The sequence below is a fragment of the Saccostrea echinata genome, unplaced genomic scaffold (genome assembly GCF_033153115.1).
Source record: "Saccostrea echinata isolate AGI-Se365-2 ecotype Australia unplaced genomic scaffold, CSIRO_AGI_Sech_v1 ptg000020l, whole genome shotgun sequence".
NCBI classification, from domain to species: Eukaryota; Metazoa; Mollusca; class Bivalvia; order Ostreida; family Ostreidae; genus Saccostrea; species Saccostrea echinata.
In genome coordinates, this window is record NW_026889769.1 from 66,054 (window position 1) to 78,153 (window position 12,100).

At 32.6% G+C, this 12,100-nt stretch overlaps 1 protein-coding gene across 1 annotated transcript in view; it reads right to left on the bottom strand.

The window, feature by feature from the left end:
* Positions 1-12,100, bottom strand: part of LOC133189872 (adhesion G protein-coupled receptor L2-like) — a 77,028-nt gene that overhangs the window by 5,738 nt on the left and 59,190 nt on the right. The window contains exons 10-26 of the mRNA XM_061325269.1: positions 10,949-11,110; positions 10,662-10,811; positions 10,419-10,517; positions 9,544-9,638; positions 7,006-7,200; positions 6,751-6,822; positions 6,483-6,588; positions 6,233-6,370; positions 4,719-4,788; positions 3,965-4,109; positions 3,702-3,754; positions 2,558-2,666; positions 2,080-2,183; positions 1,879-1,981; positions 1,528-1,705; positions 1,241-1,310; positions 807-873 (exon numbers count right to left, since the gene is read on the bottom strand). Coding sequence (XP_061181253.1) covers positions 807-873; positions 1,241-1,310; positions 1,528-1,705; positions 1,879-1,981; positions 2,080-2,183; positions 2,558-2,666; positions 3,702-3,754; positions 3,965-4,109; positions 4,719-4,788; positions 6,233-6,370; positions 6,483-6,588; positions 6,751-6,822; positions 7,006-7,200; positions 9,544-9,638; positions 10,419-10,517; positions 10,662-10,811; positions 10,949-11,110 — 1,916 coding nt within the window. The remainder of the gene's footprint in view (positions 1-806; positions 874-1,240; positions 1,311-1,527; positions 1,706-1,878; positions 1,982-2,079; positions 2,184-2,557; positions 2,667-3,701; positions 3,755-3,964; positions 4,110-4,718; positions 4,789-6,232; positions 6,371-6,482; positions 6,589-6,750; positions 6,823-7,005; positions 7,201-9,543; positions 9,639-10,418; positions 10,518-10,661; positions 10,812-10,948; positions 11,111-12,100) is intronic.

The window sequence follows — 12,100 nt, forward strand, 5'->3', positions numbered from 1 at the left end:
AAATCCTCCGGGAAAAAAAAGAAATTTAAAATGCTGATTGAGGTGTATTTGAATTTTAAAAAATATATAATTTTAGTCAACAAGTTTAATTGTATAATAAAACTTTCTACAGATTAAACAAAGCTCTACATCTTTAATTTATTTGTTCATTTCTACGCATATAGGTACAAAGAACGATAACTCTTCACGCTAGGGTGTTTAACATGCATACACAGTGACATTTTTGTAATAGTATAGTGTTCCTTTTTAAGAATGATTTTAACACTTAAAAAGAATTTTAAGAAATTAAGAAACATAAAAAAAAAAACAAGTTAAAATCGATATAAAGACATTCTCTTTTTTTCATAATATTATAATTAATAATTTTTCTCAGAGAGTTTCGATGACAATGCCATTATGACGCGTCACAACAACATCAAAACAAAAATTTGAAGACGGTTTGTATCCAGATAACTGTGGATAATAAGCAAATATCATATATTGTATGTGATTTCTTGGAGATAAAGTGGATTATATATTAATCAGGTCTATTGATTTTATTGTCATGTTTTTCTTCACTGGAGACATGCACCCGTGCCCTTATTCTTGACATCACAGAATGCAGAAACTAACAACGATTATTCAGTGAACATGGCGTTGTGTATTGCAAAAGCTCTGCAGGCATATTTTCCATGATGCACTAGCGCGCATCATGGAATATGCCAGCAGAGCACTTGCTATTCACTGAATAACGTTCACTTGTTTATTTCTTAAATACATGTATGTAACATCATTGTCGGAGAATTGTCAAAATGTTTTTTACATACCACAGCAATGACGCAAACTGGGACAATAAACAGATAAAGAGAACCACTTTCCATGGAGAGCCAACAGCTAGGAAAAAAATACATCTGCATTCACGTGCATATTTCTGCCATCAATTTTCAACATATAACTTCCATTCTGTGTATAACTTATACTGAAGTAGTATAAATTTTAGTACTGCCATCTTTCTAAAGTACTTTTATGATCATAACGCAATTAACAAAGTTCAACTCTATTTGATTGCTTAAAATGTAAAAGATACAATGCTTTTTGTTTAAAATGATAATTTATATTACCAAAGTTTATCATGAAAGAATTAGGTTGTACTGAAATAAACAAAGTTATGTTTATTTATACTAGCATTGTAATGAAAGAGTAATTTTATAATGAAAAACATGACTCTCTTTGGTGACTAATGATTTTTAATACAACATACTAGTTTTTAACGTGGTATTTATTTCCCCAGAATGCTCCTAATGTTGAAGCTACAATGATTAATGGAATACCTGAAATGAGAGGTTGTATTCATGAGCATTTCTGATTAGGCTACCAAGAATGTTTTACTCAGATTTTTTTAAGCTCAAGTGCATTTTACCTTCAATTGATAAAAAATATAAATATCATAGAAGTACATTGTATGTGCTTTTGTGACCCATATTCATTTAGCAGTTAGGATTCAGTCAAACCATTTGATAATTAGTTAAATGTTTAGTCATTACTTACCCCATCCTCCAAAAAGAAACCAGTGCACTCTGGATTTTGACTTGAAATTGTTCGCCATATACAATGCATAATAGGTCACGGTTATACTCATGAAATAGTAGACACCCATCCCCATCATACAGAAAAACGTCACAAGGAAAAGATAATGGATGATGGCAGTAATTGCAATACACAATCCCTAAAAATATACACAAAATTAAATATAAGGACATTCATTTACATTGATGTTGATATTATAAAAAAATATTAGTTTTAGATACTGAGTACAATCCATGTATTTTTCCTATAAAAGTCGAATGTACAATGCTGTATATTGACTTATGAACGACAAAACAAAAATTCATAATTTACCTCACTGTTTGTTTCTTCCACAGCTGAGATAAATACAACATAAGATAAAATCAAAGATCCACAGAGATTTAGCAACATGATGTTTTGATCATTCTTTATGTGTCTAAAAAATAATTATTCTATTCATAAGATTTTTTGTACATGTAAGTTTTTTGATTTCAAATAATTCAATTAATTTGGAATACTTTCAGAAGCGCATACTTCCATGTCACGATGTAAATTATGAACGTTATCACTGTAAAAGCAATAGAGATGATAACACCCACGAAAGATAAAGTCTTCAGTGATGCTTTGTCTTCCTTCTCCTATAACAGAAGTGAAAACTCCTATTTGTGTTATATGGCATTAAACGACTCTTGTACTCAAACAATCTTGTATAATTTAGATTCTCTCGGTTTCAGAGCAAAGTATAAGCAAACAAGCATGCTGCATCTGTTTGTTTTGTCTTTCGTTTTATTTTTGTTGTTTTATTGCAGCAAAAAATCCTATTTTGAAATCCTAAATGAGAGCATATCAGCTCCCTAGAATAACGAAAGTTAGGAAGGATCATATGTTAGAAACCATCCAATTGCAATTTTGTCCACAAAAGATATAATTCATTGAAATGTCTCTCAATTTATATATTTTTTTTCATGCAGGTTATAAACTTATATTTAAAATTGAATATTTTCTTTCTTACAGATGTATAAGGTCTCATCAAAATAGCAAAGTTGGTCAGATGGTTACACTGGCACACTGTCCTCATGTCATTGGTTGAATTTACTTTGCAGCCTTTTTCTGACCACTTTCTGAAGCCATAAAATATATATCTTAAATACATAAAGAGATTTGAATCAACATTTCACAAATATGGTTTTTCAAAAGATTTTAGCATAAGACGGTAGTGTTTGGAATAGCTTTAAAAAAGATTAAAATGCATAGTTCTCATAACTGAACAAGCTTGTGATTATACAGGACGCTTGTTGAAGACTATGTCCCATCATATGCCACTGACAAATATATTGATGTTACATTGATTTCAACAACCTCGTTTAAAATCAGCATTTCGTTAATTCTATTGTCAGTTAGTAATGACCTTGCTAGCAAATACAACTTATCGGATCATTTTTTGACTAACATATTTCATATCACTTGTTAGGCCTTTATTGTTATACTAAATATGACTACGTATTATTCCGTCTAACTGATCAAATCAATACATTGGAATCACGACAGTTGCGACCGGTCAACAGGGGTTGCTAGCTCCCCCTAGGCACTTGATCCCACCTCTAGTATTTCCAGGGGTCCCTGTTTTATGACCCGTTCACAATTTTTTGCATTGACATTTTTTTTTAGATCAATTACTGTTCGTTATCTTACATGTAACCTGCTATTTCATTGGAAACACTTAAAACAATGTGGCTTTAGATATACCGCTAAGTACAACTCCATTCGAAAATTGAAGTCATCTATCGATAGAAATATTATATTGATAGTTATGGAATTTCTTTGCTCAATCGATCTATAATTGAGAGAATCTCGTGAATTTCAGAATTAAATGAAATTTTTTTTGTTACAATTTTTAGTTTTAAAATTCTAAATTTTGAAAAAAAGAGGGGAAATCTTTTCGAAACGTTGAACCAAACCTCTTGAATATATTTTATGATTGATTGATTGATTATTGTTGTTTTACGCCGAGTCGTGAATATATTTTAATTATCATCAATGTATCTTTTAAGTAAAATAGAATCAGGATTGTTGGTTTTAAAACTCATTAAAGAGTACAAAATATATATTACCTGCAGTATTCTTAGGTGTGTAACACAGAAAAAAGACTTACTTACTTTAGAGTAAAATTCCATGATACACAGGAAGCTTGAAATTCACCGCTTTTGTTCTGGGAACAAAACAGTTATTTAACAAAATAATCTGCTTGATTTACTCATTTGCGTTAAATAATAACCACTATCAGTGTAAATAAACACAGATTAAAGTTGCAAAACTACACCATATAAATGTTTACTTCTAGGAATGTATTAAGACATTCTCAGTATACATTTTATTTAACTTTTTCTATTGAACTAAAAGCGGCCCGTGTTTGACTTACCTTGTCGAGATGTTGAAAAGTAAGATTTAGAGGAGGAAAGAGAAATCCCAAATCTGTCTGCGTGGTAAGTGACAAAATTTCAGAATTCACAATCTCTTTTTTCCTCGCTCTCTCATCTTTTGTATTTGTTTTCAATTCATCATCTCTGAAATATATAAACAAACGAGAAAGCATTAGAGAGTCATTTTTAATAGGAAATAAACCTCATTTGAGTGACTAAACTACGTCTCCATATGTCATGACTGTTTACCAGCTGATGAGATATAACTTTCTGTACATGTACAGAGTATCAGATCTCTATCCTGTCAATTGCAAAGAAGAGGCCTAAGGCCCGCAATGCTCATCTGAGTCACATTGACTCTGCTATTCTGAAGAAGATTTTTTTAAAAAGAATTCCCTCTTTAATCCATTAAAAATGCTTGATCCCATATTGTTGCCACATCTTAACTCCAGTGATTTATAATTAAACAGATCTTGAAACCTTGAAACGATACTTGGAATGTTTCATCATTAATTTGACTTTAAAGGCCTTGCTGTTCTGGAGATGGGATTTGTTTTAAAAATAAAAAGTTTTTTTAAGACAGACAACTTGACACTGGACGGACTACGGAAGGCAGGTAATCAGAAAAATCCCACTTGAACTTATAGCTCAGGTGAGCTAAAAAAACCCCAATGGTTTACTTGCGAAATGAAGCTACAAAAGTAATAAATAATATAAAAATAACAATAATATACTTTGTTGATTTTTATTTACCTTTCTGCTTCTGAATGCGTGCGTAAAATCTCTGAAATAGTTCTATATATCACAGCAACATAAGCAACAGCTGGAAGAAAGCAAATAAAAAATATTATTCAATCAGTGTGTTGATATACAGTGGTGCCGCGTTTATCCGGACGCCATTTATCCGGACGCTTCACCATCCGGACGATATTTTTTGGGAACCGATTTTTTCCACGTTATTTTGTCTCATTAATCCGGAAATTCGCGTTCCGTATCCGGACGGTCAATTTCTACTACAAAACGTAATATTTCATTGAAAAATGACTCGTTTATCCGGATGGTAATTTTTCAAGAAACGACTTTTTCACACTTATCTTGCATTCGCGTTAATTGTTGTAAAAACATTGGCCATGCAGTCAGTTTGAAGGCGGTTACATGTACCTGTGACCTACAAACAATAGCGTCTATAATTAGCGTGTTTACCCCAATTCAATCACACGTTTATCTTTAGTATGAAGCAAAGAATTTAGCTTATACTGTGCATTAATTAAATAATAATCCGTTCAAAATCATATTGCTAACCGTATATGCATCGGTAAATTCAGGAGAATTTTGGAGAGTTGTAAATAAAATGAACAATAAATAACGAGCGATTTCGTAATGCTCTTTATCATGTCGATTGCGTTAGTTTAAAATACGAATCTATTTCTAAAAACGTTTATGTATTTGAAACGCTTTTTTCCCACACGACAGTTTACAAAGGTACATAATTGAAGAAATATATCTATTTAATTTAGTACCATTTACAAACGTCCATTACTTTAGAAAAGATATATAAAACTGGCGTTACGTACAGATGTTGATTACGTTTTTCAAGGTATTTTAATGATGGGAATTCAAACTTAGCTTCTGTAGAAAAAATAATATTGATAATCATAAAGATGGCTTGTGATTACGAATGTTTTTAATACTTCGTTTGAGTTAGCTTGCAGTGTTCAGTTATTTTATAGTAACCCTGTGTAATGAATATACGGGGAATATACGGGGTTAGTTTATATTTGAACATTTTCAGTGATGATGCTGAACAGTTCTGTCATATCATATGAGCTTCAATAAATATAAAATATGGCGAAATAAAACAAAAGTAGATCAAAATTTGTTCACCCCATGAAGTCACATGCCAAAGAGAAGGTGAATTAAAAAAGGAGGTCTCAGCATAAAATTGCCCATCCATTTTTTTATTGCGTAAATTACATTTTAATATATTTTTTTCTTTAATCAATTACTGCGTTTAAAACAATAAACCAAAATATAATTTAAAAGTTTTTTTTTTCCTTTGCTGTCACATTTTAAACAGGAATGTGCATATATACATGCATAAAGAGCGTTTTTTGAGATGTGATTCAATTATCCGGACGATTCATTTATCCGGACGAATTCGTTGGGGACAGAGACGTCCGGATAAACGAGGCGCCACTGTAATCAGTAAATGAATAATTTGACTAACCATTGTCACCAACAGACAGTTAATAACCTGCTGTGATTACCTTTCTCTGATTTATTTGCCTGCATTGGTAATTGAAGAAACGTAGCGATTTCATCGACAGGTTCGTTGGTATTGTTTGACGATCTTTCCGGAAAAATTATCCCATTCTCATCTAGATTTGTTTGATCAACTGTCACCTCTTCAAACAAAGTATACGACATTTAAATAAATATACGTGTATTTTTCGCTGAAATTTACTTTATTATGCTATTGAAAATGTTTATGCAAGCATTTGCATAAGCACACCTTACCAAAATTTTTGCCAGTGAATGTTGATGTTGTTATGTTGTCACTTCTCAGGATGACTTCACTAAGTCTGTCCATATTTTTCAATAACAAAGTGGCATCCTTCTCTGTCTAGATATAGTACGGAAATCAGTATTCGAACGCCAGAATTAATGAAATGCATGCACAGTAGATAGTATTATAATATTTCGTTAAAAGAGAAATAAACTCAGCTAATGGGAACGCAAAACAATTTTTTTTTTATAATTTAGACACCCTTGCTTAATCCAGTACCTTGTCTTGCACAGTTGTCCATGATTCAGTATTACTGGTAGATAAAACATTGTCAACGACCTCAAAAAACACCTAAAATGTTAAAAGTCCTCACAAACTTAAGGTACATGATTTTTTCTCTCCATTTTTATAATTAGTTTCGTATTTTTAAATATCAGGAGCACTTTATGGTCAATTATAAATTTTAATATTTTGAGCACTTCCTGTACATAGTATCAAATGAAAAAAAAATTAAGATGAAATTGTTTGATTTACCTCTTTTTTAATTTTTGCACTTGTCATATTTGTGACGTTGACTATCTTTTCTATGATGTCAAGGGAGGAACTAATATCACCGGCACTCAGTGCATTACTCTGTGATGTCAGGTTCTTCATTTTCACTAAAGTGTTGTCTATAGTTTTCTTTATTTGCTCTGAGTTATTAACTCCGTCTTCTATCAAAACGTCCAGCTGATGAAGGAAATTCCAAATAATATATTACTTTCTTTCTTCAAAAGCAGCTTATTCCATATCACTTGGGGGGGGGGGGGGTGTTAAATGTTAATAATAAAGATCATCAATCTTTTTAGATGCGTCTAGTTTTGTTCTCAAATGAAAAAAATAATCAAGCCGTAGTTATTAAACTTTCAGTTAGATATAACATCATATAATCACATATTTAGCCGTTTCATGAAGTCGATCCATAGACATATCGATCATAGAAAGGCATATCGACCTAGCACGAATTTCGAGGTCGATAAGATTTTCTGTGAAGTTGATTTACCTATAGATTGACCAAACGAAGATGCAACATTTATTATTTTCCATAAATGCTACATTTGCTATCATATTTTTAGACAGCGAATGACACAATTTGGAAAACATTATGGGAACAATAATTGCAAGTTTAAACACATCAAAGAAAAATTTCCCTAATTTAGTATTAGAAAGTACCGGTCGATCCGAGTTTACGCTAAATTAACCACCTGATCCGAAAAGAAATTGGATTGGTTTGAATCATATAATTTACGCAAGTGAATCACATCTATTGTTATTGAAGCAACCCCCCCCCCCCCCATTATGTTATTAGAAAGTACATTTCGATCCGAAATTTATGTAATTGCTAGCGCTCTCGAGCGCTAGCAACTACGTTAGTCTATATTTCTGAAATACGCATGCTCGATTTCACGGTCGGGGATTCTGGGAAAACTATTGTAGATAGACTGTAGATAGACTGTACGATAACAATTTCATTTTGTCATACAAAAATAGAAATGATCCGAATTTACACTGGCCTTTTCGTAGGTTAGAGAGAGTCAATACCAGTCTGGATCCGGATTCTGAATATTTTTTTTTAATTTATTGTCTAACCTACACATAAAAGTACAAGAAAAAAATTGGCCATATAATGCCAAGATTCTAGACATCTAGCTTTCCTTACAGTTTTACCACTTTAGTGGATAATTCCGGCAAGCTCGGAAACAACAACAACAACAACCACAACAATCTTTTTCAGAGTATGTCGGAAAGACATGTCAGTTTAGTGTTTATCAACTGAAAATACATATGATCTGAAGTTTCGTGTTTTGTTGTCTAACCTGCACGTAAAAGAACAAAAAGTAACAGTATCTCGGGTCTTATAAAACCAAGACTGTTATTTCTAAAGCTGTAATGAATACATAGCTTTTCTAATCTACCTTCATGGATCTTTCCGGCAAGCTCGGAAAACCGCGGCAACATCGGATATGTTTTCCGAGCTTGCCGGAAAGGCCCGAAGGTGCTCATTGGTTCTACTGACCTTTTATTTTTCACCTCGAAATTGAAATTACAGTAAAATACAGAATGCTTAAAGCACAGTTAGGAGTTATGCCATTGCCGACGTGAAGCACACTCTTAGATTCACCATTCTGAATTGTGTCCATCACCCCCCCCCCCCCCCAAAAAAAAAAACTCAACCCCCAGTGCACCAATCTGCCTTCCTATTAATAATTAATCGATCCAGCAAATTTAACATATGGTTCAGATATCTTCTTCTGTATTTTATTATGCTACAGCGCTAGCTCACCAATCTTTTTAAAAGATAAGCTTGTAATTAGATATACTGGCCTGCCTGCCTGATATTTCGTTCGATAGAGACAGGAAATACCAGTCTAATAATTAGAAATCCCCGATGGCACTAGCATTTCTATTCCTTGACACGTGATTTTCAAAATGTGAACAAAAATAATCAAAGTGAAGTCTGTTTGAGAATCCTTGTCTATGTTATAGATCTGTTCAGCAAAGTATTGCCAATAATAATAATTGAAATATGCCCACACTTACCAAATGTTTTAGTTTTTGGATTAGTACTAACATGACTAAGGATCTCTCGAAATAATAAAGATATAAGTCTTAAGCTTAAGGACCCTCTATACACTAAAGGAAAATATTTTTTGGACAAAAAATGAGAAAATTATAGCGTTTAAAAGTTTAGACGATGAGCTTCTCTACTGCATGTTCAACATAGGGTACTACGCATTTACCCCAGGAAAAATGTTCAAAGACAATCACTTGTTTACTAAAGTGGGTATAATACCTGCAAATGAAGTGTTCAATCTATTCCTTCCTCTTGACTTATTAAAAGGCTATGGATGCTTTTTCATAATAAATTAAGAAATAAACTGAACATGTCAATTAATTTTATTCTAGATCAAAGGGCAGATTACGCTTTCTGCATAATAATACCACAAAATCAGAATACTTTAGTGTGCAGTGTATAGAGGGCTCTTAAATGATTCACATTTTCTTCTATTTATATTAAACACAATGACGTACCTCTTTTGAAGCGTTCACAAAACCTTCGTCAGTACAGTTGATCAGACTAGGGATTTCCCATTCACCTCGAGTGTTACAAAATCTAGTTGCAGTTCCTGAAGCATTGAAATCGTGAATTTTCTTATTTGTGTATGAATATGCGTGTGTGTTTTCTTTCTTGAACTCAATGTAACATTTCTGTATTATCAAATCAAGTTACTTTAAGAGACACAGTGAGCGAGAATTATCGTTTCTGAAATTTTTTTCCTCAATCGAAAAGATTATAAATTAATCATCAATTAATTAAATTCTAAAATGAGTAAAGCAAAGCTTTGACCTGCTCAAATGCACTGTAAATCAAATAGAGACTACAAAGCAAGGGTTGTATCAGCCGCATAATTGAATTGTCAAAGTCAGCGTCACGTGATTTGTATTTATATCGTGAAAGTCATAAAAACATTAATCAGCGTACGCAAAAGGTAAATTATATGCCCCGACTGGAATTTTTTCGCAGACTTTGTCAAAATCTTTCTTTACTGAGATTCACTTTCTTGGATTTGATTTCATTTTAACATTTCAACGTTTACTACACGAGCGTATAATCTGGAGAAAGTATTGGATCAGACAGTAACAGTAAAAAAAGTACATTCTTTAGCTTCTGAGATCTAGAACTAAATGAAGCCAAAAACTTCCCTGAATTGACATAATTTGCATTTGCTAGACAAAAAGTCTCCTTTTTCCATTTTTCCTTCTTCCTCGTCACTGTGTCTCATAAAAATATTCTCAGCAGAAAAAATTCAAACAAATAATAAAGTCAATACCATTATCATTTTCCTTTTTCCCCTTAAAGCATTAAATATATGTAAAATATTTACTTTCGAAGTATGAACCTATACCTTTTTTATTTTTTGGACAGGATTCTCTTTTAGTTGTTCCTGCGATTGTTGCATTCCATGTTATTCCTTCCAATACTGTGTTTGGACATCGAATTTGTTCTTTGGAATTTAAGTATGTAATTATTCAGGGACATGTATAAGAGAAACAATTTAATAAGAGAATAATGTTCTATGACAAAGAAGCAACGTATTTCCGATAATTATCCATAAACATTTGAAGCTAACAACAAACTATTGACCCACCTGGTTTTGTTACTATGATATTAACAGAAACATTTGTTGGATCAGGATAAGAAGAATGTGAGCACAAATAACTTCCAGAATCACCATATCCTGCTGATGTCTTCCGAAGTGTCGTGGATATGTTAGTTGTACTTATATTAAACTTCGAGTCTACAAAAATCATTTCATTATGCGTATTACATGAACAATTTTTGTCTTCAATAAAGGTGAATTACTTAATGACCAAGAGAAAATGCTAATGATTACTGTTATACGCTTTATTTCGTCTTAGCTTTTTTTTTACAAACCTCTTGCGATATTATTCCCATCTTTTTGCCAAATTAAACTTCCGCTCGTTGAATTAGATAGAGATTCTGGATTAATGACTGTACATTGAAGATTTAAACTTTCTCCACTTTGAGTTGAAAAATCATATTGGGGTGTCATCTGCAGCAAAAGTCTAGGGAGAACTAAATGTAAATACGAATATCAAGTTAAATGTTTTAATTTTGCATCTTAACCTTAATGAAGAAAACAAATCTTGTAGTTCTTGAGATTTCAAAAATATTCACACCGTCGAAGGATTATGTGATACAATTTGACAAAAAAGAATTTATTCAAATTGGCGAAAAAGAAAGGCCCAACGTCAAAATACTTGCAATAGATAATATTTTAATTATGATGTATGAAATCTAGACAAAGTGAATGAAATCTAAGAATCTGATCAAATAAAAGGAAATGTCTCCCGCGTGGCGCAGTGGTTAGAGCGTCTGTTCTGGAGTCGCGGGGTAAGGAGCTGATCCTTACGTCGCTGTTCGAATCCACTGCGGGACGTGGAGACCGGTCCTTCGGATGAGACCATATCAACCGTGGTCCCGTGTCGCAGTAGGTGTTGGCACGCAAAAGATCTCTCACTGCTCAATGGCCCTGACTTCCGAGTATAGGTATAAGTTTGCAGCCTTTCACTGGCAAGTGGTGGCGTCTCCATATGAGTGAAAAATTCTGGAGAGGGACATTAAATAACAAACAAACTAATAGGAAAGCTTCATCATTGTGTGTCTTATTTTCCCCTGGGAATTACTATAGGAAAGGGGCACACTAGATCTGTAAATTTATTCAGTGGATATTATTATCTGATTTGAACATGTATGATACACTTTAACAGATTAGTCCTCACACACAGATTTCAAATGAATGTTTAGAATTTAACTTCATACTTTGTTATTTTTGACATATAAACATTTTTCGAAAGAGAACGAATGCAGAATTTAGTAAAGAACAGCAAATCATAAAATTACTTTAAATTATAAATAAATCTGCATTGAATTTCATTTAGTGAATTTAGTGAATGAATACTAAATAATAATGAAAAGAGAATTGATAATCATGAAGATTTAGATCCAAAATTTGGCTTATATTCTGACTACCCTACTATTTTGATATTAGAGGCGAGGAAGTGC